Source organism: Carassius gibelio, chromosome B21 (genome assembly GCF_023724105.1).
Source record: "Carassius gibelio isolate Cgi1373 ecotype wild population from Czech Republic chromosome B21, carGib1.2-hapl.c, whole genome shotgun sequence".
NCBI classification, from domain to species: domain Eukaryota; kingdom Metazoa; phylum Chordata; class Actinopteri; order Cypriniformes; family Cyprinidae; genus Carassius; species Carassius gibelio.
Window position 1 is genome coordinate 3,102,902 of NC_068416.1, and position 27,083 is coordinate 3,129,984.

The 27,083-nt window shown below is 38.2% G+C and overlaps 2 protein-coding genes across 2 annotated transcripts in view; both read right to left on the minus strand.

Moving 5' to 3' along the window:
• The window catches only part of LOC127986006 (uncharacterized), a gene marked incomplete at its 5' end in the record, with an annotated part of 403,871 nt that overhangs the window by 187,897 nt on the left and 188,891 nt on the right, over positions 1-27,083 (minus strand). The gene's annotated exons all lie outside the window — the stretch shown is intronic.
• The window catches only part of slco2b1 (solute carrier organic anion transporter family, member 2B1), a 34,092-nt gene continuing 27,208 nt past the window's right edge, over positions 20,200-27,083 (minus strand). The window contains exon 15 of the mRNA XM_052588173.1: positions 20,200-21,293. Coding sequence (XP_052444133.1) covers positions 21,080-21,293 — 214 coding nt within the window. The 3' untranslated portion in view covers positions 20,200-21,079. The remainder of the gene's footprint in view (positions 21,294-27,083) is intronic.

The window sequence follows — 27,083 nt, forward strand, 5'->3', positions numbered from 1 at the left end:
CTTTTTGGTAAGGGAAGTATTTAATTCATAATTTTAATCAAATAAAAATAAATGCTGGCTATTAACAATCAAATGAAATCACTATCAACAAAATTCATAGATGTATTGTGCATAAATGTTAAGTTTAAATATAACATCTTAATGTAGAAATATAAAAAATTAAATCATCTACTTTTTAAAATATGAAACTACAACCGCCAGTAGGTGGCAGAAAGTGACTTAATGAGTGAGTTGAATCAACCGATTCATTTAAAATGTTTAACTTTGCAAATAATTTGTTAACTTATAGCCTGATTGTATCATTTATGGTACGTGCAATGCTGAAGAACATAACAGATACAGCGGTTCTGCTGTTTGTTCTATTTTCTTTCTGACGGAGCAAAACGGAATATTGTGTCTGAACGTTGCCCTGTAAGTTGTTGTTTATTGTACTTTTCACATTGTGCAGATATTCACGAAAAAAAAAAAAAACCTGCACTCTTGTTTGTGTGATAAGATAAGTTCTATGCCATAGGCATAGCTATGTTCTAAAAACTGAAACTCATTAAATTGCTATTTTTTTATTTTAAAATAAATTTGATGACATTTCTTCCCCACTAGCTATGTGTAATGGCAGTAAGATGATCAGATGTTCACATATAGTGGAACATTAATATAGTAATATAGAATCATCATCTGTAAAGAAATTAAGTGTAAACATTTGAGAATTTATCATTATCTTTCTAAATGTGCGCTCTTTGGGGCTAAAAGCTTAATGGAGCGGTTTAAAGTATTCATGTGATAACAAACCAATCGGTGCAGAAATGATTCAATACGTGTCCCTCTTCCATGTGAAATAATCATAAATACCAGTTTATGCTGTTTGATTTGCTTTTAAGTGTAGTGGTAAGCTGTAGCCCCGGCTGTCCCATTTAGTTATTGCGTGCACAGTGGAAATGCAACCAGTAATTTCTGAATTCTGACTGGCATATAACAAACAAATCAAACAAACATAAACGGGCAAAGGCGGGGCCCACTACTCAAGAACAATTGTAAGTCAGGCCATGCATATATACATATCCATCAGTTAATTCAGACACCATTCAATGGTTGTCAAGGGCATAACAGACAAAGCTCTAAAGTTTGTTTGGGATATTTTGAGTCATGTCTGTTATGCCCTTAACAACCATTGGATGGCGCCATGAAATAGGGGATCAGACATCATCCAAACCCAATGACCAAGTAACCACATAAATAAATACAAATAATTATTACTGATGACTTATTCACCACAAGAATAATATAATATAATAGTGTGTGTTTGTGTAATTGTATGCTGGTATTTACTACATTATGAGGACCAAATTGATAAAGTTACATGGTGACAGTACTTAAACAGTAAGGTTTTCAACTTTACTATTACATTGTGTTAAAACATTTAATATATCTGTTGGAAATCAGCAAAGTTTTATTCACATGTATCACATTTTAACAGCCCATAAATATTTTCAAGATGTTAACAAAAAATATAACATGATAAGAGTCACAATGTGCTTCTTTTGACATTCTTTACACCCAAATGTTTGTTCAGACTGAGGTGCCTCTGTTAGAAGGAAATGTTTTGTCCCCCCCCCCCCCACCCCCTTTACAGGAAACACAGTCGACTCCTCGTGAACTCTTTCACAACAGGATGAAAGAGGGAAACTGCCTGGATATAGCTGCGTCTTGAAAAATGAAATCAGCCAAACAGACAGACAGACAGCTTATCTGAATTATTTTGTTTAGAAAGAATAAAATGCATGTGAACAATAGTGAATTATTCAGCAGAGCTCTTATCAGAGCTAAATTACGCTGAAGCTCTTGGCACAAGTCCAGTGTTATGTAAATCATCGGTGATAAAAACATGGCAACTTGACAAAAATTAAATCTTGTTCTTGGTAAATGCCCAGGGGCCATTTGAAATGAGAAAAAAGGGAAATAAAATTTCTAGGAAAGTCAGTGTTTTCACTCTTCTCTTGAATCTATCTGCAGTTCACTAGAGCTGCATTATTTTCTAGGTGAAAGGTAGATGACATTGTAATATTTATATACATATATTGATAATTGGTTGATATTAATTAGTTTTAATAGTTTTTGTATATCATAAACATGGGCAGCAGTAGCATCCCCAAAAGTCAAGTAAAAGTCACCTTTATTTATATAGTGCTTTAAACAAAATACATTGCGTCAAAGCAACTGAACAACATTCATTAGGAAAACAGTGTGTCAAATAAATTGTGACCCAATTAGTGTTTTCCAAGTGGTCTCTGAACACTTTTCTATCTTTCAATGGTTAAACACACCCACCCTAAAATCACAATGTTGTGACAGTGTGTTTGGTTGGTCAGGAGGAGGTCTGTCTGAAGAAAGCATTTTGGGTCCAGCAATGGTAAATTGGGACATACTAACAAACCAATCCATATATTTTTCTACCTTTTACTAAGCTCAGTGGTCTAAAATGCAAGGTGTACTCTGATTGACCAGCTATCCAGTGTGTTGTGACTGGCTGAATGTCTTAAGCGTGTGACGAAAATGTTACACCCCTTGTCATACTGTGATGCATGTCCCTGTCAGAACACTGGCGCAACAAGACAATAAAACCCATTATAACACATTATTAGCCTTTTGTTGCATCCAGTTGGGACATAATTACGGATTATAATGACTTATACTGTGTTTTTACACATTGCGTTGCATTGTGACCCGTGAAAATAAAACCATATCTGCATTTGTGATTGGAGAAATGACAAACAAAAAGCGCTACTTTACACCAGCAGTTTTCAGTCTATGTGGCCCCCAGCTCTGCATATTTTGCATGTCTCTCTTTGTTAACACACCTGATTCAGATAATCAGCTCATTAGAAATTAGTTCTGTGCATGAACTGTATTCCCACTGACATGGTCCCTACACAGTGTTCATTGCTCCCTACTCCCTGAGCAGGGGAAATCTGTTGAAGTTTACCTCATTTCGGAACATTCATTCACGAATTTGTGCTGTGCAACGTCTTCACACATAGGCAAGTGTGACATCATATACATCAGTAAATAAATACTATTTCAGACAGAACCACTTTGGCAAGTTACTTGAGTTTATTGAACACAATTTATCTTTGGAAGTATTGTTCCTTATGGGGGGTTTTGCTACCAAATTAATTGAACATACAAGAGCTTAAACATTAACCCCGTGGAACCATCAGCTTGGAAATACATGAAAATTAAGACACTTAATAATATGCTTATGCTTAAAATGGGGAGGGGGGGCATACTTGAGCATACTTACTGAGCAGTAGTGCCATGCATATATTTCCCATGTCTAATTGGAGAATGGTAGTGATTGGAGCTATTTCACAGCTGACCGCATCAGCTGGTCGCAACATTTGCCTCCGTGGCCTGACTGAACAAAGACTGTGCTCGATTTAAATTCACGCCTTGCACACTTCAATGCACTTTGAATGGAACATATACGTTCACTTCGAACTGGAATCATTGGGGAATATCCTTTGATGTCTACTTGGCAGGGCACCTACGTTTAAATAGAACAAACGTCTGTAGCCATGAGAGAAACAAACAAAATGTGCAGGGGGGTGCAAGGAATTGAGAACTGCTGCTTTGCGTGAACATTTGGGTGGCGTTATGCAATTCTTCCCACATCATGATGTAGACGTGGGGTGTTTAATCAAGGCATTTTAGGAGGGCATAGACAAGTCTTAACTTTTATAAAGAATATCTCTATGGGTTTGAGACTTTAGTCTTTGGAACTTCAGGGATCTTATCTATTCACAAACAGTTTGTAACACTCCAAAGAGAAAGGAAACCTGGAAATCACATCATATGACCCCTTGATTATTACGTTGACAAAGGAGAATACTGCAACATGAAATTTTAATGAAATCAGCAACAGGATAATTATAGGAAGTCAAAGAAGACATTTAACAGCTGACACAGACTTAGGGAAAAACTGGATTTAAATGCATGGGGCAAATTATATAATTAATCAGACACAGCTGGAACCAAATAAGCATAAGGAGGACGGGAACAGGAAGACCAAAAATGGGCATAAGAGGGAGTGAAACACAAGGCACAGGACTGACACTTATGCTGAGTCCCAATTCGCATACTATCCGTCCTAAATAGTATGCGAAACTAGAATTAGTACGTCCCAAATCGTAGTATGTTGTAAATAGTATTCCAAAGATACCCGGATGGTCTACTATTTCCGGTTAGAATTCGAAGTGCAGATCAATGCACACTCTAAGTGCTAATATTGCCCACAACCCATTGCGTACGGGAGGGAGGAGCTTTGCGATGGTTTTGTGGTGATGTCAACATGGCAGCCGGGTGCAGCAGCGGAGATGCGCCCTCAGCTTTTAAGTGTAAGAATTCAAATGTTTAACCCTAATTAAAGTTATATTTTATTTCGTTACACACATTGCACATGAACGTCAGAACCAGCCGCCTCACAAACGACCTGCGTTTGGTTCTACGATGACGCAGCCCTTCTTCCTCACTCCTCAACTTGGTAGAAGCACACATAGTAAAATGTATTGTGAAAAAAAACGATGAGAAAAAATGATGGGAATAGTAAATAAAATTTTATTGGACATAAAGAATGAATGAAACGTTAACAGTTGTGGTGTGCGTAACTAGTCAACCACGTTGTCGTTCATGTTGCATGACGTCATCGAAGTATGTCCCAGAGCGTGCATACTCTTTTGCTACACACTCAAAAGTATGTACTTTTTTTGTGAGGGACTATACTACGACTTTTAGGTCGTAGTATAAGTAGGCGAATTGGGACTCAGCATTACTCACCCCTCCTGGAAAGTACATCCCGTGCCGTGACAATACCCAATGAGGAGTAAGGGTATTACTCAGCCCAGCCACCCATATACCCCCCCCCCCAAAAAAAAAAAAAAAAAAATAATAATAATAATAACAATAATACTTGTGGATGGTGATGGCCATCAAGGCTCTTTTAGGGTCCAAACCAGGAACTGGGCCCTTCCCTGGGCTTGACTGGAGATCTGGAGCCCAGCCTGGGCTTAATGGGGGATCAGGAGCCCTCACTAGGCTTAACTTGGGGCCAGGTGCCCTCACTGGGCATAACTTTGAAATAGGAGCCCTCTGTGGGTTATACTCGGGAACAGGAGTCCTCTGTGGGCTATACTTGGGTACTGGGGCCCTCTGTGGGGAGGGAGCCGAGAAAAAAAAAAAAAAAAAAACACAGGTAGAAGAGGCGCTGCTTACGGTCTTGATTTTCATTTTTATGCTGATGACACCCAGATATACATTCACTCAAATTCTGATGTTAATGTGGCTGCTGCACATCTTTCTGACTGTATCACAGATATAAAAAATTGGATGTCTGCTAATTTTCTATGTTTAAATAGTGATAAGACAGAAGTGTTGCTTATTGGTTCGCCCTACCAGTTACGCAGAGTGAAACCTGTAGCCTTGCATGTGGATGGCTCTGTTATACAGTTCCAATCTAAATAAATCTGGGAGTAATTTTCGATTCTAATTTAAAATTTGATCTTCATGTATGCAATACTGTTAAAGCTTCTTTTTTTCATCTCAGAAATATATCCAGATTACGGTCCATGCTGCAATTTCCTGTAGCTGGAAAAATAATAAATACTCTGGTTTTCTCCAGAATTGATTATTGCAATGCCTTGTTAGCAGGTGCATCCAAATCTATTCTGAACAAACTTAAGTGGGTACAAAATTCTGCTGCATGTATTCTGACTAGGACAAGACATATAAAAGAGATCATATAAAAGATCATATAAAACCTATTTTAGAGACCTTGCATTGGCTACATGTCAAATTTCGTGTTGATTTTAAGATTCTTATGTTGACATACAAGGCATTACATGGACTTGCTCCTCAATATCTTTCTGAGCTTTTAATACCCTACATTCCGACACGTAATCTTCGCTCGGCCGACACTGGTCTTTTAGTTGTTCCGGTAACGCACCTAAAAAAAATGGGTGATAGGGCGTTCTCTTCAGTTGCCCCAAAGTTATGGAATTATCTGCCTGCCGATATTAGAAATGCACCATCCTTGAAAATGTTTAAATCCTTACTCAAAACTTATTATTTTTAAGGAAGCATTTGGGTGAAAGGGGATTTTCTGTGGTTGGTTAAGAGATGTATTTTATGAGTTTACTATATGTCTTGGATACTTATTTTTAAATTGTTTTTGGTTTGTAAAATTGTTTGCAATGCTTTATTTATATGGAGTTTATCATCCCTGTTTTATCTATCTTATTTTTACTAATGTAAAGTGCTCTGAGAATTAAATTTTAAAAGCGCTATACAAAATAAAGTTATAATTATTATTAATATTACTGTCACGGTCGGCTGTTCTGCATGTTTAATTTGGAGGAACGAGGAGACGCAGGGGAACACTTCAACATGGAATTTAATGGAATCAGCAATGGGGTAATTACAGGAACTCAAAGAAGACATTTAACAACTGATACAGGAAACACATCGTCTAAATGCATGGGGCAAATTTTGTAATAATAATTATATTGTGGACAGGAACGGGAAGACCAAAAATGGGCATAAGAGGGAGGGAAACACAAGGCATCGATCTGTTTCTTTGTCACTAAAGAAAAACAATTAAAGATTGATAGCGAAAAATAAATTATGGATGGACATAACCAAAACATTTGAATTAAATTTGCAGGGGCCTGATGGCAATGATCACAGAGAAGATAAATACAAGGCTTGATTTTTGCCGACCTCACTTTTTTCTAGTATATTCAGTGAATACATTTGAATTGGATAAGACTGTGATGTGCACAAATAGAGGAGGTATCAATATGGGACAGGATCTGGTTTCAACTCTTGTTATCAAATGTGAGGCAGAGATCATACTCCCATTGTTGTTTAATAATAGAGAGAGAAGAAGTGGAAACGGAGGAAATCAGCCTGTATAGTGGAGACAATACACCCTATTTATCTAAGGCTACTCTGATCAATCCGAATCTGATCAAGTGAAGATTTTGAAGGAAGATTTGGAAAATCAGGGAATGTTGTTTTAACTAAATTTTGGAGCTGCAAATATCTAAAAGAGAGATTTTTGTTTTAAATGAGAAAAGCAGGGGAAAAACATTATCAATGTACACATAGGGCTGTAGTACTCGAGTCCGGTCTTGGATGAATTTGCACTCGGACTTGTCTCGGACTTGGCCATTGGACTCGCCAAGTCTTCTAGTTAGTCTCGACCGAGTCCAGCAAAAAAATAAAATAAAAAATTTCTCCTTCAATACAAAACCACATTTGCATGATGTCGCGATTGAAAACGTGTGGAAAACGCTAGGCGCGCCGCTCTCCTTATTTCCAAAGCACTCTGTAATCTGCGTTTGCGCTCCAGTGGCGTCTGCTGTTGCTGGGCAACCATGACCCGCTCTTCATGATGACGCAGAAGTTTCAGCAAAGAATAAGTGGATTTCTAGCACTAAACATCCCTTGTAGTAGCTCTACTAATAAATTCATTTAAAAAATGGCTATCCTTGTATCCTTGATCATCTGTTTTCTCCATCTTGCCTTAGCTTTCAGTATTGTTCCGGGAAAGGATGTGCATGACCAGTGGTGCACTTACTGCGACCTGAAAAGTTTAGATGTTTCTAATTTAATTTTCTACCTGTTAGATTGTGTTTTATTTACGTCTACACCTAGATAGCCTTTTTTTTATCAATAAACGCATATTAATGTATAGCCTTATTCAACAATTACATATGTAAATTTTAAAAACTTTATATATGACATTACATATTTACATTTTCATGTAACAGCCAGTATTTGTATCTGTAACAATCACAACATTTTTCCTATCTGCATTCGGATACAACATCGTACAGTTACTTGATAAGACTGTTATGACTTTTTATATATTTTTTTCGTAGTTATCACTGAACAAGTATGTCGTGTTAAACTGAAATAATTATTAATTTCTAAAATAATATTTATCATGCAAGCAGAGAGATGTCATGACAAACGTTTAGTGATCATTTGAACACGACTGAATCCATTCAATGCACACATTCTCATTACGCAGAACACTTTGAGCGAGTCTTAATGTTAATGTACTTCACTAAACAGATGTGTGTGTTCCACACAAACCAGCAAAAGGTAAAGATGCAAACATGTAGGACAAGTAGACACTGTATCCGTATCGAAGCTGATTATTAGCCTACTCTTGAGAGAGAACTGATTTGGTTTTTTAGAGACTGAGACACGAAGCGCGGCTGTTTGATTGGTGAGCGCGCTGAGCTTTCAATATTTGCCTTTTAAATATATACAAATAATATAACGTGTAGCTATGATGTATTATTATAGGTAAAATTACTCTTGCAACGCTCTGATTTCTGAGAGATAAACAGAGAGGCGACAACAATGCGGTGTTTGATTTGCTCTCTTTTCACTCATAAAGTTTACATTCATTCACTTCTGGCGCTGATCCCCTGGCTCACCTGTTATCTAGCAAACACCAGACTCTGTCAGCTTTAGCCGAGTATTCAGGCAGAATTATTCCTTGAGCGTTATTAGTTTTTTAAGCCATTATCCGTGCCATTCCGAATAAGGTATTCGGCTTCAGGCACAACCCTAATTATTACATTACATATTTTATTTTTACATGCAACATAGATAAGGTCATATAGTAACAGCTCCACGCAATATTGTAATTCTAAAATTCACGTCGTACTTGCAAACACTTTGTATGCATTATGGTTAATACATGCTGGAGTAGTCGATTGTTTCCGACAGTGCTCGACTAGTCTATGCAAGCCCTAGTACAGTATGACAAAAATTTCGCTGTATTTATGTGCGCATGCCCAGTAGAGCCAAACGTATCCATTCTAGCCTTGCTGCGCGCATTTGTCATATCCCGAGCTTTGCGTGTGTCTGTGCACTGTGCCAATTAGGCATAATCATATACATTTTTGACCACAGATATAATGTCAACAAAAAATAAAGTACATAAAAATTATTTGACCTTACAGTTCCAAACTTTGTTTGTTTATCCAAGTTTAGCTCCCAGGGTCGGACTGGGGGTAAAACCAGTACTCATTAGCAAGGCCCCAAAGGAAGAGAGGGCCCTTGAAAAGTATGAATCTGAAATATATATTTTTTACCTGGATATTTTCATGGGTGGGGGCCATGGGGGCCCATCAGGACTGCCTATGCATAGGGCCCAGGATCTTGTTTAACGCCCCTGTTAGCTTTAACCCTAATTATACACAATAGAACCTAATCAAGCTCTTACTAGACACACTAATCTTCCAGGTGTTTTAAGGCCAGTTGGAGCTAAACTTTTCAGGACACTGGCCATCCAGGATGTAGTTTGGAGACCCCTGTCCTACAGAGTTGTTACTTTGCACATGCTTTTTGATCATTACAAATAATAATGTAAAATGATTTTCTTAGAATAGGAGATATGCTTTCTCTCGCATCACAAACATTATCAGTAGTTAAGTATGTGGTCTTGAAGAGGACCCTTTTTTCTTTCATTTGGACTCGGTCTTGGACTTGGACTCGAAACTTTTGGACTTGGACTTGACTTGGACTCGAACCTCTTTGGACTCGGTCTCGACTCGGTCTCGACTAGTCCTGGACTTGGACTTGACTTGGACTCGACAAAGCCGGACTTGACTACAGCTCTGTGTACACATCATTGACAACTGAAATTCCTGTTCTCTGCCAAATATTAAATAACTTAAAGTTATGTGAAGGGTAGAATAAAGGTTTGTATTTTATAGGTGAAACCACTGGTAAGTGCTGAAGGCCATAAGGGTAAAGTGAAATGGCAGTAAGAGGGCCACACAATAGTGTGGCAGGAGAGGCAGGGGAACAGGAACCCTCTTCAAATACTGACCCAAGATGGGACCCAATCACTGAGCCCAAAATGACTTTGAAACCAGAATAATGCAGAATGTATATTTGCTGCCCATTAGTAAAATAAGAAATTAGGAAGGGCAAGCCCGTCCTCAGATGAGAAGATGAGATGTGTTGATTTAGAGTCTTAAAGAAAGATTTGGGTATAAAATTGGCACACATTGAAATAAATACAGTAATCTAGGTAAAATGTTCAACTTCACTGAATTCACATGTCCAGTCAATGAAAGGGGAAGAGCCGAACAGCAAGTAAAATCGACTTGTTGGAGGAGTGTGGTAAAATTAGCCCTTAAATAGATCTAAACACTTAAGTGTTTTTGTTACTCCTAAATATTTAAAACTATGTGAAAGCAACTTTAAACATTGAAGTTCTCATTGGTAAATCAGAATTCTCCATTGGCCCGACTGATTGAACTGTACAAACCACATTTTTGTGGGTCTTTGTCTTTTTTCAAAACCAAAGAAATACAAAACTGACGGAGGATTGGAGGCAGGCAGCCATTATTAAGGGAGTCCAATAACATGTTTAGGAGCGGCAATTTAAGTGTTTGAGAAAACCTCTTAAAAAATTAAACAGGGAACCTATCTGGCCCAAAGGTCTTGGCATTCTGCATACTCTCAATTGCTTGCACAATCTCCTCTGCGGAATTATTGTAGTTATGGGCAAAGATAAAAAAAAAAAAAAAAAAACTTTCCATAAGGGACCTATCCATGGGGGGTTCTGACTTATATAGCAAAGATAAATAATCGTTAAAATATTTAGTAATACTAACAGGTTCAGTAATCAAATTGCCATCAGGGACAAATCGTAAAAAATACAATAAAATTTAACTGACTTTCCTTTAACTGAAGTGCAAGAAGTTTTCTGGGCTTGTCACCAGAGCTGGATTGGTAATCGGGCATACCGGGCATTTTCCTGGTGGGCCGACACACTAAATGGGCCGACAGAATGTTTTTTTTTTTTGTTGTTGTTAGTTTTTTATTTCTTCAGGGGGGTGAAATGATAGAAATCAATACTTTTATTTAGCAAGGATACTTTAAATTAATCAAAAGTGACAATAAAGACATTTATAAGGTTACAAAAAAATATATATTTCAGATCACTGCTGTTCTTCTGAGCTTCTATTTATCAAAGAAACTTGAAAAAATTCCACTCCACTGTTATCAAAATAATATTATTACATATTTTCTTTTTTTTTTTTTTTTTTTTTTCTTTTTTTGAGCAGCAAACCAGAATATTAGAATGATTTCTGAATGATCATGTGACTGGAGTAATGATGCTAAAAATCGCAGGAATAAATTACATTTTAAAATATACTCAAAATAGAAAAGTTATTTTAAATAGTAAAAGTATTTCACAATATGACTTCTTTTGCTGTATTTTGTATCAAATAAATGCAGGTTTGGTGAGCAGAAGAGAATTATTTAAAAAAACCTTAACTGTTCAAAAACTTTAGAGAGGTTCGAGTTAGGGTTAGGGTTAGGGTTTTGTCCCAGTCCAGTCCTGCTTATCACCAGGCTCAAAAAAAATAAAAAAATAAAAATTGCATGTTAAGTGTACAAAACTATGCGGAATAAATATGTTGGTTTATTTTGATGCAAGTGAACAACAGAGGATGCATTTTCTGTTTACTGAAGTAACAGTTATTATGGATTAGACTGGTATTTTGGCCAGAAGTGAAAAGTTTATAGTTAAAAGCCTTGATGGATTTATTTATTTACACAGAGCTTTTCACTTCACAAGACTTTAATTCATGGGCTGGAGTTGTGTTGATTACTTTGTTGATTATTGTGATTATAGTGACACTTCATTTATCATCTGTTAGAACTCTCTTTCTGATGGCACCCATTCACATCAGAGGATCCATTCGGGTGAAAGTTCAATGCTAAATGTTCCCAAATCTTTTCCACTGAAGAAACAAACACATGTACATCTTAGATGGACATGGGGGCGAGTACATTTTCAGCACATTAATTTTTGGGTTAATGTTAGTTAGGGCCCTTGAAAAGTATGAACTAAATATTTTAACGATTATTTATCTTTGCTATATAAGTCAGAACCCCCCATGGATAGGTCCCTTATGGAAGATTCATACTTTTCAAGGGCCCCCACTAAATTTTTGGGTGGATATGTATTTTAACATGAGAAACATTACACACACAGCTACACATCAGGAAAATAGGCAAGCTAGTACACAAAGTCATAATTAGATTATATTTATATTTATATTTATATTTATATATATATATTTATTTATATAAATTAGTGTATTAACTAACATGAACTAACAATGAGTAAGTAATACATTTGTTACAGTATTTATTAATCTTTGTTAATGTTAGTTAATAGAAATAAAGCTGTTCATTGTTTGTTCATGATAGTTCACAGCGAACTAACTAATATTAACACGATTATAAAGTATTATTAAATGTGGAAATTAACATGAACAAAAACGAACAATTTCTGTATAAGTGCAGTTCATTATTAGTTAATGTTAATTAATGTAGTTAACTAATGAACCTTATCTTAAAGTGTTACCGATTTGTTTATTACAGTTAAGGTGTAGAGTCGGACACATAAGCATTATTTTAATAAGAGACAAGAGAGGTATATTTAACTAATTTAAATTATTTACTGTAGAATTAACAATAGACTATATAAAATAGATTATCTTACTAATAATAATAATAATAAAAATTGTGTGTTTTACATGAATTTAGAAATGTTTGTAGATCGATTATTTATTATGTGGTTTCACTGTTTGAATAGTTTTACAAAGTGTATGCAAACAATGTCAGATATTTTATCAAAAATCAGTGTTCACGCCACCTTATACAATTACTAAAGTTCATTAGCAATTAATATTTTTTAATGAAAACATGTTTTAAGTTGTGATTTACCACTACTGGCACGTCATCAGACCTTTGGTCATCGTGGCCACGAGGGGTGCCCCCAGGCGTCCCTTATTTTTCTGTATTGAAGGTGGCAACCTTATACTTGTTTGTGATTTATTTATCTACAGGTGCTTCTCAATAAATTAGAATGTCATGAACAAAAATCATTTATTTCAGTAATTCAACTAAAATTGTGAAACTCAGGTATTAAATAAATTTAATGCACACAGATTGAAGTAGTTTAAGTCTTTGGTTCTTTTAATTCTGATGATTTGGCTCACATTTAACAGAAAAACCACCAATTCACTATCTCAACAAATTAGAATATGGTGACATGCCAATCAACTGATCAATTTAAAACACCTGCAAAGGCTTCCTGAGCCTTCAAAATGGTCTCTCAGTTTGGTTCTACACAATCATGGGGAAGACTGCTGATCTGAAAGTTGTCCAGAAGACAATCATTGACATCCTTAACAAAGAGCCACAAACATTCATTGTCAAAAAAGCTGGCTGTTGACGGAGTGCTGTATCCAAGCATGTTAACAGAAAGCTGAGTGAAAAAAAAAGATGCACAACCAATCGAGAGACCTGCAGCCTTGTCAAGGATTGTCAAGCGAAATCGATTCAAGAATTTGAGTGAACTTTAAAAGGAATGGACTGATGCTGGAGTCGAGGCATCAAGAGCCACCACACACAGATATGTCAAGGAATTTGGATACAGTTGTCGTATTCCTTTGTTGAGCCACTCTTGAGGCGTCTTACGTGGGCTACGGAAAAGAAGAACTGGACTGTTGCCCAGTGGTCCAAAGTCCTCTTTCAGATAAGAGCAAGTTTTGTATTTCATTTGGAAACCAAGGTCATAGAGCCTGGAGGAAGGGTGGAGAAGCTCATAGCCCAAGTTGCTTGAAGTCCAGTGTTAAATTTCCACAGTCTGTGATGATTTGGGGTGCAATATCATCTGCTGGTGTTGGTCCACTTTGGTTTTTTTTTGGAAATCAAAGTCCCTGCACCCATTTACCAAGGAATTTTGTAGCACTTCATGCTTCCTTCTGCTGACCAGCATTTTTAGATGCTGATTTCATTTTCCAGCAGGATTTGACAAATGAAAGATTCGATCAGACCATGGTTGAAACATGAGGAGCCAAACTCCTCAGAAAGGCAACATGATGTTGTAAATCAATTCCTAGTGCCACAATTCAGAAGCAAGTCCACAAACCAACCAACTCTTTCACAGAAAAGTAACAAGTAATCAAGATTGATGTTTTTTTGGCATGGAGACAGAAATGACATACCCAAAATAAAAATGTTTCTGCTCATGATTCTTTCTGACTAGATACATAATCAAAAAATTTTCACAAAGCTGACACTTCAAAGTTTACTGTACAAGAATCAGAATCACTCAGACTGTTATGATAATATGATATGATATATAAGCTCAAACATGAGTTTAGAAATACAGTGTAGCTAAAGTTACAAGTCTTCCAAACCTTCATTAGAAATTTCATAATCGAATCTGTAAAACTGTGAATTTTATTAAATATTTTCTAAGGCCATGTCCTGTGTGTTTTTAGAGAAGGCTAATCTGATTGATTTATGACACTTGTCATCTCTGTAACACTGATTGATTTATGACACTTGTCATCACATGCAAACACTCCTGTGTGCTTTTTCTGTGTTTTTGTCTCTTAAAACTCCCCATTCATGATTCTATTGTTCTAACGAAACAAGTCTTTCACACCTCCGCCAGGTATGACACATTATCCGCATTATTCTTTTATCATTATTCTTTTGCTTTTATTGCACCTTTATTAGCCTTTGTCGTGGTTATTTCAAGCTTTACAATCCACTAAACTGCTATCTCACTTAGTCTCAGTATGCATTTAGCCCTTATTTATCAAAAGTCTTACTATAAAAATACAACAAAACATTTTCTTACGACCTTACATGAATTATTGTGACAGAAATGCATTATGAAGAAGAAATGAACCTGCTATTAGTAGCATTGGAGCTAACGTTAGCATCAAGCTACATCAGACAATTTATTCAATTATTAGTACACTTTTACTCAAAACTCACTTTAAACCCCAATCGAGTGTTTGTAATAACATCCTTTTGCGATCACGGGTGGAATTTGGTCGTTTACTATTGTAAAAAAAATGTTATTTATAGCCTTTTCGTCAATGCACAAGTTAGCATTTCCGATGTACATTTTTTTTTTACATTTTTTATAAAATGCCCCAGATCTCAAGAAAATCTCATACCAAGCTTTTCTATCATAATCGCGGGTTTATTATTGGGATATTTCGTGTGTACAGAGGTGTTTCAGTTTTGTTGCGAGCAGATATGAACCAGGAAGTGTTCTCGAACCATGTAACACAATCTGACGTAGTCCGGTTTTGGGACTGTCAGATTGACTAGCCGAACGTCCAATCAAAGTCTGACTGGGTCACAGCTCGAGTACATGAAAGCAAACAGACAGAGACAGCTCTAGGAGAGGCTGTTTATCATAAGATCGCGTAAATAAGGGGAAAATGAATAGAAAAGATGATTCTGTCTGAAGAAATTTGAAGTAAACATCAGTAACTGTATCCATATATCTCCACGGATATGCATCTTTGGTCTATAAATCCTTATTGATGCTGTTCAGTGAGTTTGTGTGAACACAAATAAAACGCTGCAGACGTCACTGAATAGGAATGAGTGGTGAATTTCTATTCAAAATGTGGTGTAATACGGATTTATTATTTTGCACTCCTGAAATAAATTACTAAATAACTGTTAACAAAACATTGGTCAAATATTGAAGCTAGAGTCTTTAAACTTTCAATTGATGCACAGTTTGTCCAGATCAAGTAAGAAAGAGAGTGATGTTTAACGTGCTGTGAAATTGAAACAATAATAAACTAATAAACTGGGGCCGTTGGCGATGCTTGCACGTAAAGGAGTTAACTCCATATTCATTTATATGTAACCCACACATTTGAATAATATGTTTATAATCACTTATTGTGTATTTATTTTAATAACTATTGGATAGCTTAAGGTTTCATATTCATGTTTAGTATGTAGGTGTTTGAATCTGTTTGCTTGAAACGTTTCTGACCATCAGTTTTTTTTGTCAAATGCCTGATTTTAGCGTTTGCTTCTTAGCTTTTGCTATCAGTCATGCCACCTCTTAGCCTGCTGTTAGCTTTTGCTTTTTAGCTCTTGCTTTTAGTCATGCTTTTAGTCATCACTGTTAGCATTCTTTGAGTGCGGTTCCAGTGAGCTTCGGATTCCGTACGCCTGCTGCTACTTAGCTACGATGAGAAGAAACACCACCGCCCCGCCAAACTTGACTTCTGTTCTTTTACTTTAGTTTCTTTTTTTTTTCGTTGAGAGTTTCATGTTCTGAGTTAAGTTTTGTAATGCCGTGTCTCAGAGTCTGACCTCGAGTGCCCGTTCAACTAGCCCACAACTCTGCATCGTGAGACAACGCCCAACCACAGACTTCCCAAGACGTCACTCCAACAACTACTGAACTTCCAGCCAATCATCAACCTCGGGAAAACCCATTTTTCATTGACAACAAAGGGGACCCCCTTTACACAGGCAATGCAAGTAACTTTACCTCCAGACTCTCATCTGTACTGTTGTATCTAATTTAATTTTTACCTCATTGAGGAACTCAATGCGAGGGTTAATTAAGTGATTGATGGCTATTCATGTTTATGCAATTTCACATGTTGCTGTAAACTTGGGATTACACATTTTCATTCTCTTAAACTCATTCTTCCCTAACTTTCTCTCTTCCTGCAACTTGTGTGAATGTGTGAGTGCGTATGCTTATTTGTTAGATTAATTTATATGTCTTAGATTTATCTATTAAACTTTTATTCATATTGAAAAGAGTAGTATCTTGCGTTTTGTGCTTACAAGTTATTGGGCCCTATAATACACCTGGTGCAATGCGACGCATGGCGCAGTGCAAGTGTGTTTGCTAGTTTCAGTCCGGCACCGTTCACATTTTCCCTTCCAGCTCCACGTCGTTTAATTAGCCAATCCATTTGTGTCTATGGCGCAGACGAGCAGCTCCGTTTCATCTCTGAGACGCGTTCTGTCTTTGCGTTTGCCAAATGCCACGTGTAAATATCAAATCCGTCATAACACGAGCGCAACTGGCTCTTAAAGGGAATGGAAGGTGAGACTCTGATTGGTTTATTGCATGCTATGCCCAAAAAACACCCATTACTCATTAAGAGAATAGGGACCCATTTAGACAATGCGCCCCGGCATCGTTTTTACGTTGTTAATATAGCAAAAGTGGATTTGGACACACCCTGAGTGCACCTGCGCCGCGCAGATTACACTTTGCGTTTAGATTGTTAAAATAGGGCCCAATGTCTTAAACTGCCGATCTTGTTACTGTGCTAATTAAATAGTATTTTCACTATACTTTGGGTATGAATATTTGGAATGAAGGATTTGAAGTCAAGGCTCTAGAATTGACTATAACAATAATATTAGATTACCTTCTGTTGATATATGATTATATAAATTTTCTTTTATTTATTTGTTTATTATTATTATTATTATTGTTATTATTTTGGAAACAGGATGATTATTGCAAATGCAAGTTTTGAATACTGGAGAGGGGGTAGGATTAAATAAGTGTTTTTACTTCTTCCAACACCTTTTCAGACATGTTACAGAGTGTTAGTGTTTATTTGATGGTGTGCATATGTATGCGTTTGTGTATATATGTAAGCGTTTCTATATGCATTTAGGTATGTATATGTACCCGTATATGTGTATATGTATAGGGGTATGTATGTATGCACCTAGGTGAGGGTATGTGTCGATATATACATGTATGTTCATATGGATATGGATGTGGGTTTCGATGCACATACTGTATGTGTTTATGCGCTCAATCTCATGTGGGAGTTATAGACTGGCTGTATGTGATAGAAACAAAGTGTAGGAACTTATTGACATGTCTGAAATAAATCAAAAGAAAGAAAGAAAGAAAGAAAGAAAGATGCAGTGCAGATTTTTTGTTTTAGGCCTACGGCTCGTTCAATGAATTTTGTATAATGAATTTTTTAACTGGGCGTTTCAGTGATCCGCCATGAAACCTTTGAGCTAAATTGAGTTTCCCTTACAAGAGACCAAACAATGCAGAAGAGCTGAAGGCCACTGTAAAAGAAACCTGTGCTTCCATACCACCTCAGCTGTGCCACAAACTGATCACCTCCATGCCACGCCGAAATGAGGCAGTAATTATAGCAAAAGGAGCCCCTACCGATTATTGAGTACATGTACAGTAAATGAACATACTTTCCAGATGGCCAACAAATCACAAATTTTTTTTTACATTTTTTTTATTTTTATATAGGTCTTATGAAGTATTCGAATTTGTTAAGATTGTGAATTGGTGGGTTTTTGTTAAATGTGAGCCTAAATCATCACAATGAAAAGAGCCAAAGACTTAAACTACTTCAATCTGTGTGCATTGAATTTATTTAATACACAAGTTTCACAATTTGAGTTGAATTACTGAAATAAATGAACTTTTCCATGACATTCTAATTCATTGAGAGGCACCTGTATGTGTGAGGAAAGGCTTTGTGTTCGTTATGCTCTGACATGCTTAAATTAATTTTGAAGGGATATCAGACCATTTTAGGCAAACAGATAAATGCATGAATTCCAAACATGCATTTCAGGGAAGATCTCAAAATAAACTGAATGTCTACCTTGTTGTCTGTTATCTTAATCACTATGTTTTCATCTAGTTTAGCCATACAAGTATCTGCACTACTCACAGCCATAAATGGGAACTTCAGCAGCAGATGACATTAAGATAAAAAAATTTAAAAAAAAGTCTGTGCTTGGAATGATCACAGGAAGTCATTATTGTCCATCCCCCATTCTCCTCATCTCTCCAAGTATTTGAATACCAGTTTTTGTGCAGCAAAAGTTCAACATAGGTCAGCAGCTGTGAAAGTGGACACAGTTATTCTTGTGTTCTTACTGTCCTGGCTCTCATCCAACTGAGCAGAAGCACAGTTATGGAATGTTGAAGTGATTAAGTGCAGTTTAAGCTGAATAACAGTTTATCGCTGCTTCCGTAAAAAACAGAAGGATGCCTTTCCTAAAATAAACTAAAATATATTAAAACCAACCCTCTGAAGTTAGATTTCAGCCTCAAAACTGTGTAAATATAGGGCAGGACATTTGATTAAACAAGTCTAGCAAGGGCTGGGTTAAACAAGCCAACCAAGATATGTTGCTCAATTTAGCCCTACAGGCAAAGTTAAAATATTTAACCAGATCAAACCAAGATACCGTATGTTGCAATATTGAATTGATTTTACCAAAGAGGTCATTATTTTTATATTGCTTATATTATATGTAATATGTAATATATATATATATATATATATATATATATATATATATATATATATATATATATATTTATATATATATATATATATATATATATATTTTTTTTTTTTTTTTTTTAAATCCAACCACTTACACACAGTATGAGAGGAGAGATATCTAAAAGAGGTGAAATTTTCTAGGACTTGTGGGGATTTTATTAGCATATGGCACTGAGCCACAGTGAGATATCCACTCAAGTTGTGTTACTCTTCCTCTTTATCAGCCCATGTAATAAGCATGAGCAGGGGTTACCAAGTTTGGTCCAAGTTAAGCTAAACCCTGATCAAACACCTGAACTAGCTAATTAAGGTCTTGCTAGGAATACTTGAAAGTTACAGGCAGGTGTATTGAGGCAATTTGGAGCTAAACTCTGCAGGACATAATGTAACCTGGAGATAAATTAGGAAAGTGAAAGATGAAGCATCAGATAGAAGTTGTATAAATTAAGCCAGACATGTGGGACTCTCTCATACTAAGAGAAGTGGCAGAAATAAGTGGTACTCAAGCAACTTGAGATAATACAACTCATCCCAACGCTGTTACACCTATTGCTATTTGGTAAGGAGTATAACACATTCCCCACCTCTGTCAGGATTCTGGGCTGTTCCGTGTTGAGTTTTGCCAGTTTCTGTTCCTGTATTTCCCAATTTGGTCCTTCCTGTTTCCAATAAGGTCCCTGATTAGTTCAGCTGTGTTTAGTTAATTATACTCATGTCCCTGTCTATTTATTTAAGTTATAGTGTGTCTCGGTTGGGTCAACTTGTTATTTTCATTTATTTTCTGCCATTTCCAGTGTTGGATGTATCCTGTGTTTCTTGGATTAAAGACTGTTTATATATATTTATATACTGTAATATTTTGATTATTTTACTTATGATTATTTGACCTGTAAGTATGTAGGGCATTGTACACAGCATTTAATTCAATCAAAACACATCAAACAAGCCATTTCTGAAATATGAAATTTGTATTTTTGTTTCAACAAAACATAGATAAATGAGATGGAGTACAACATATAAAAGTAATATAAAATCTTAGTTGATTAAACACGTACAGTATATTTATGTGAAGTTACATGCCACATGACTGGTTATTCATAAATGTGCCATAGTACAATATAATTCATATAAAAGCTTCAGATGAACCAATTCATAAATGTGCTATAGTACAATATAATTCATATAAAAGCTTCAGATGCACCAATATGAATAGATCTTTCTTACACCATGAAATGTAAACAGATCAAACACATTACATCCACAACAACCAAAAAAAAAATTAAAAAAAAAAAAAAAAAATATATATATATATATATATATATATATGTGTGTGTGTGTGTGTGTGTGTGTGTGTGTGTGTGCACTACAAAATGACTTACAAACTTTTCATAAACACATCACAATAAACAAAAATGAAAATAAAAAATAATCACCACGGAAGTCGCACCACAACAGAAGGTCTATTTATATCAACATGGCTCCTTGTCTACACTAAATAGCGAGTTCAAATAACGCTACTCACATTTTCACATTTTTAGCATATAACTGAGTGCTCACAGACAAAATATATAAACTCCAAGGAGAAGTAAAGAAATATTTCAGGCTTACTGGCAGAGATAATACATAAACAATATCATGTATTTTAAAGTGTACGTTATTTCTTTGCATTTATATGTTTGGCTATTGGCAGCTGTTTGTAGAAATTAGTCACAGTCTGGTTTCACCCCGTGTCAAACTTAGCCTATTTGAGTAGTTGCACTTACTACTAAGAAACTTCCTAACTTTCACCCCACAAAAAGAAATTCCCATAATTAAATTAACTACGGACTTTACTCTCTGAGGCTCTTTTGTGTATTGCAGTGTCTATCTGAATTGTTCAACATCTGTTTGGAATCTTTCATTTCCTGGGAACTTTCACTTTTGGTCTGATTGCTGATTATCTCATTCTGTTCCTGCGTTGAATATGTTCTTCTTAGCACCATAAAAGACAGGAAAAAACAGACAAAACCACCAAAAATAAAGAAAATTTGAAGTCCCAGGAATCTGTGTAACAAAAAAATATTTAACATATGTTAGTTCACCCTGCTGAAAAAAGAGCTTAAAGCAACACAATAGGTTTATTTTCCAACTCCCCTAAAGTTAAACAGCTGAGTTTTATCATTTTCTTATCCATTCAGCCGATATCCAGGTCTGGCGGTAACAATTAAGCTTAGCTTAGCATAGATCATTGAATCTGATTAGACCGTTAGCATCTCGCTCAAAAATGACCAAAGAGTTTCAATATTTTTCCTGTTTAAAACTGGACTCTTCTGTAGTTATATTGTGTACTAGGACCGACGGAAAATTAAAAGTTGTGATTTTCTAGGCCGATATGGCTAGGCACTAGGGGTGGAACAATACATGTATTTGTACCGAGCGGCAACCTCCCACTCTCTCTCATGAAGTGACTAAAACTGTAATTCATCGACTGGCCACTTAGCATCCTTCGGCTAAAGCGAGCGACCTCGTCTCTTTCGGTGGATTGGAGAACGAGCCGCCTGATGATCTTTCCAAAGCCGTCGAGGAACTCCATCTGGAGTGGGCCCTCCCTGAAGAGCCGACGCGCACCAGCGCTCTGTCCCATTCTTCCCTGAGGTTCATGACGAGCTGACCAAGTCGTGGCATGCCGCCTACTCAGCCCGCCTTCGCACTTCCTCAACATCTCTCACCCCAGTAGACGGCTCTCAGAAGAAGGGCTATGAGCAATTGCTGCCCCTAGATGAGGCCGTGGCTGCTCACCTACACTTCTGCGGGCCAAGCCGCTTCAGCACTGCACACCATGGCCATATTGCAAGTGTTCCAGGTAAAGCTTCTCCATTTCCCTGGATGAGTCTAGCCTTAATGAACCTGCTTTTCATGACCTCCACAGCGCCAGCGCGATTTGGCCCTGTGCACCACAAAAACCACGGCCCAGGCCATTGGACGATATATGGCCAACTTGGTTGTGCTGGAGCGCCACCATTGGCTCAACCTGACAGAAATAAAGGAGGGCAACAAAGTGGCCTTTCTCAATGCCCCAGTCTCTCTGTCCGGTCTCTTCGGGCCAGCCGTAAAGGGATTTAGAGAGTGTTTCACTGCAGCACAGAAGTCGTCCCAGGCCATGCGACACCTCCTGCCTAAATTGTCTAGCTCTGCCTCGAGTCGCCCCACTCCGACTGTGCCGACTCAGCACCAGAACAAGCTTACTCTTTCTTTCCCCCAGATGGCACCCCCAAGGGAGCAACACCCAGCTCGCTAAGCGTGCTAAACCACCTAGACATCAGGGCCCCTGGCAAAGGATTGTGCTGGAATCCTCCTGAGTGTGGGGGAAGAAAGAGGAAGGGGCAAAGTCCCGCCGCGGCCGGACCACCCCAGAAACTCTCTCGCTTGCCTGATTTGTGACCTGGGCCCACTATTGTTGCATCCATGCAAAGTGACGTTATTATGGCAAACGCAATAAATGTTTCACATTTTCAAAAAGAGCATTTTTCCTCCTCCACACTCATCAGTGTTCAGGCCCCTAACCAGCGGCCTGCCATCTGATGCTATCCAGCCTCTTGTCATGTAGGCCGAGGCCTGGCAGGCCATTTCCAGAGAATCCAAGTGGGTGTTGGGGATAATAAAACACGGCTACTCACTGCAGTTTGCCGGAAGACGCCCGTGTTTCTGTGGGGTGATTCCCACTTTGGTAGAGCCAGACAACGCTCAGGTCCTCCGCACCAAAGTGATGACGCTGTTAAGGAAGGGAGCTATAGAAATAGTTCCTCCCTCAGAAAGTGGTTCGAGGTTCTACAGCCATTTTTCCTTGTCCCCAAGAAAGATGGTGGTCTCGGACCCATCTTAGACCTCAGACTCCTAAACCTCTCCCTCATGAAATGGAAGTTCAGGATGTTGACATTGAAGCAGATCATCACGCAGATTTGCCCTGAGGACTGGTTCTTCTCCCTGGACCTGAAAGACGCTTACTTTCAAATTACATTTACTTACACATACTTTTTTTTTTGTCCCAGTCGACCACCAGGAAAAGACCACAAGAAACAGATGATTCTTCTGCACAATCTGACTTTGCTGCAGCCTGGAATTGAACTGCTGGTTTCATCTGGTCAGAGGACAACTGGCCCCCCAACTGAGCCTTGTTTCTCCCAAGGTTTTTTTCTCCATTCTGTCACCAATGGAGTTTCGGTTCCTTGCCGCCGTCGCCTCTAGCTTGCTTAGTTGGGGTCACTTCATCTACAGCGCTATCATTGACTTGATTGCAAATAAATGCACAGACACTATTAAACTGAACAGAGATGACATCACTGAATTCAATGATGAACTGCCTTTAACTGTTTTGCATTATTGACACACTGTTTTCCTAATGAATGTTGTTCAGTTGCTTTAACGCAATGTATTTTGTTTACAGGGCTATATAAATAAAGGTGACTAGACTTGACTTGACATCCAGATAGCCCCCCATCGAAGACGATTCTTTAGATTTGCGTTCGAGGCTGTGGCTTACCAATATACAGTCCTTCCCTTTGGGCTGTCTCTAGCTCCTCGCACTTTCACAAAGTGCATGAACGAGGTGCTTTCCCCTCTGAGACAGATGGGAATCCGCATTCTGAATCTCGATGACTGACTCATTCTAGCCCAGTCGCGAACCGAGCTAGACCTCCACAGATCCATGTTCCTGAGCCACTCAGAGTGCCTAGGACTCAGGGTCAATTTTACCAAGAGCTCACTTCATTAGGTTCCTGGGAGCGGTTTTTGACACAGTCCATATGAGGGTGGTCATATCACCAGAACTCGCTCTGGTACTTCAGCAGCTCATGGCCTCCACCAGGAACAAAGCCTATTTCCCTGTGGAGTTCTTTCCGAGGATGCTAGGGCTGATGGCTTCCACCTCCCCAGTTTTGACTGGTGCTCAGCACGAAACGAAGACCCTGTTGAGTGTGACGTATCTCCGATACTGTCATTTCTCCAAGAGCGTCTAGACAAGGGTCTCACCCTTTCCATACTCAAGGTGTACATAGCAGCCAACACAGCATTTCATGCTCCTTTCGCTGGCCAATCAGTGGGTCGAAACAGCCTCATTGTGTGTTTCCTGAGAGGTTCTAGGTGTTTGAAAACCCCGCGTCCCCTCACCGTTCCCCAGAGATGTATAAAGTACTAGAGACCCATACTTGAGTAAAAGTACAAGTGCTCTATCAAAAAAGTGACTTGAGTAGAAGTTGAAGTGCTCTTTAAGCACCACACTTAAGTAGAAGTACTAAAGTATTCAACATTTTTTGTACTTAAGTATTGCAAGTAGTCTTTTTCAAAATTTACTACTCAAGTACTGAAAGTAAAAGTAGAAGTATTGTGTTATGTAGCTATTAAAGAAAGTAGTCAAAAGTTTGAACATATTGTTTTTACTATTTCAAATGATTAACCTAAAGGACAATCACAATTCCTTTGACTGTAACTTCTTGTAAACAAAAAACAGTTACTAGGGTTAGTTAGCCCAATTTGCAAAATGATGTCATTAATAACTTACCCTCATGTTGTTTCAAACCCGTAAGACATCAGAGGGTCATTTAGAATTTTTTGAAGCATCGAAAATACATTTTGGTCCAAAAATAGCAAAAACTACGACTTTATTCAGCATTGTCTTCTGTTCCGTGTCTGTTGTAAGACAGTTAAAAACAAAGCAGTTTGTGATATCTGGTTCGCGAACGAATCATTCGATGTAACCGGATCTTTTTGAAACAGTCCACCAAATCAAATTGAATCGTTTTAAACAGTTCGCGTCTCCAATACGCATTAATCCACAGATGAATTAAGCTGTTAACTTGTTTAATGTGTCTGACACTCCCTCTGAGTTAAAACAAACCAATATCCCGGAGTAATTCATTGACTCATACAGTACACTGACTGAACTGCTGTGAAGAGAGAACTGAAGATGGACACCGAGCCGAGCCAGATAATGACTCGTTCACGAGTCAAGAACCGTTTCTGTCAGACGCGTCCGATTCGTGAACCGATGAGCTGATGATACTGCGCATGTGTGATTTAGCGTGAAGCAAACCGACACACAGAGCGTCTGAACCGAACTGATTCTTTTGGTGATTGATTCTGAACTGATTCTGTGTTAATGTTATGAGCCCAGGTGCAGTCAACGCCAATGACGCCATTGCATCGAGCGCAAAAGAATCGGTGAACTGTTTTCTTCAACTGGTTTATTGAATCGAACTGTCAGAAAGAACTAACGTTACTGGTCATCCGAGAACCGATGCAACCGGTTCTTGACTCGTGAACGAGTCATTATCTGGTTCGGCTCGGTGTTCATTTCTCTCTTCACAGCAGTTCAGTCAGCATGCGCAGTCTTCTTAATCGCTTGTTTCGCTCAATGATGTGCCAGCTTCATCAAATCTGCCATCTACAGTTCTGGCAGTGGTTTGTAATGGAATGATTCGTAACATTATTATAATTGTAACGAGTAACGATGCAGCACATAAAAAAAATATCGGAGTAAAAGTATTAAACTCAGCGAAAATATGTACCGAAGTAAAAGTGGAAGTAGGAGAAAAAAATAATACTCCAGTAAAGTACAGATACCGCCTTGTTGGCGATTTGCAAGCCCTCTCGGTGAGCCCTGCATGCCTTGAGTTTGGGCCCAATAACTCAAAGGTCATATTAAAACAGGCTTGGCTACGTCCCTTAAATGCTCTTGAAGCCATTCAGAGCACAGGTAATTTCCCTCTCAGCTCTGTCTCCGATGTCAGGTGAGCGAGAGCTGGATTTACTCTGCCCAGTCAGGGCTTTGGGGATAAATATTGAGCAGTCACAGCCGTTCAGGCAGTCTGACCAGCGTTTTGTCTGCTTTGGTGGCCACACCAAGGGGTCTTCGGTCTCAAAGCAACGGCTCTTGCGTTGGATAGTCGACGCTGTTGCTCTATGCTACTCCTCTATGGGCCTTGAGTTCACCATAGGAATAGGAGCCCACTCCACTAGCGGGATGGCCTCTTCATGGGCATGGTATAGCGCATCTGTGAGGCGGCCGGCTGGTCCTTGCCGTTCCCTTTTGTCAGATTCTATAACTTGGACATCCCGACCTTGCACGCTCAGGTTCTTTGGGTTTGATACGACGGCCTTTATCAGACTCCGCCTTCATGCCACCTCCAGGGAGCTAGCTCCCTCTTAGCAGTGTAGCGTCAAGGGATCGACAGATCCAGGCTCTCACTTATCCCTGGCCCTCAAGGTGTTCAAGATAAGTCTTGTCGTTCCCTACAGTGGCACGGCGCGGTTGAATTCGTTCCCCATACGCAGTATGAGTGAAGTATTGTAAGGGAATGTACTCGGTTACAAACGTAACCTCGGTTCCCTGAGATACGGAACGAGTACTGCGTTTTATGCCGTGCCACAAGGCTACGGCTTCAGTGTCGTTGCTTCAGTCATATGACCTGATTTCCTTTGGTGATTTGCCTGCTTATATAGCTGTTCGCCCCTCCCATTTTGGCGGGCTTTGGCGTGCTGCAGCGCTGTCATTGGTCTTAAAAAGTTTACAGATTAAACCAATGGCAGTGCAGTTGCACTGCGTTATTGAAAAACGGCTTCAGTATCGAGGAAAAAAGGAGCTTTTCCCCATACGCAGTACTTGTTTCATATCTCAGGGAACCAAGGTTGCATTCGTAACCGAGTGCGTTTACAGCCTGGTGCAAAAATGAGTTTGGTCTATATAGTTAATTTTGTATTTCATGACAACTGACCCTTTCATGACACAAGGTGGGTGAATTTTTTTATAACCCATCCGTTTAAATTATTTTAAGCCTTAAAGTTATGCATAATTAAGGG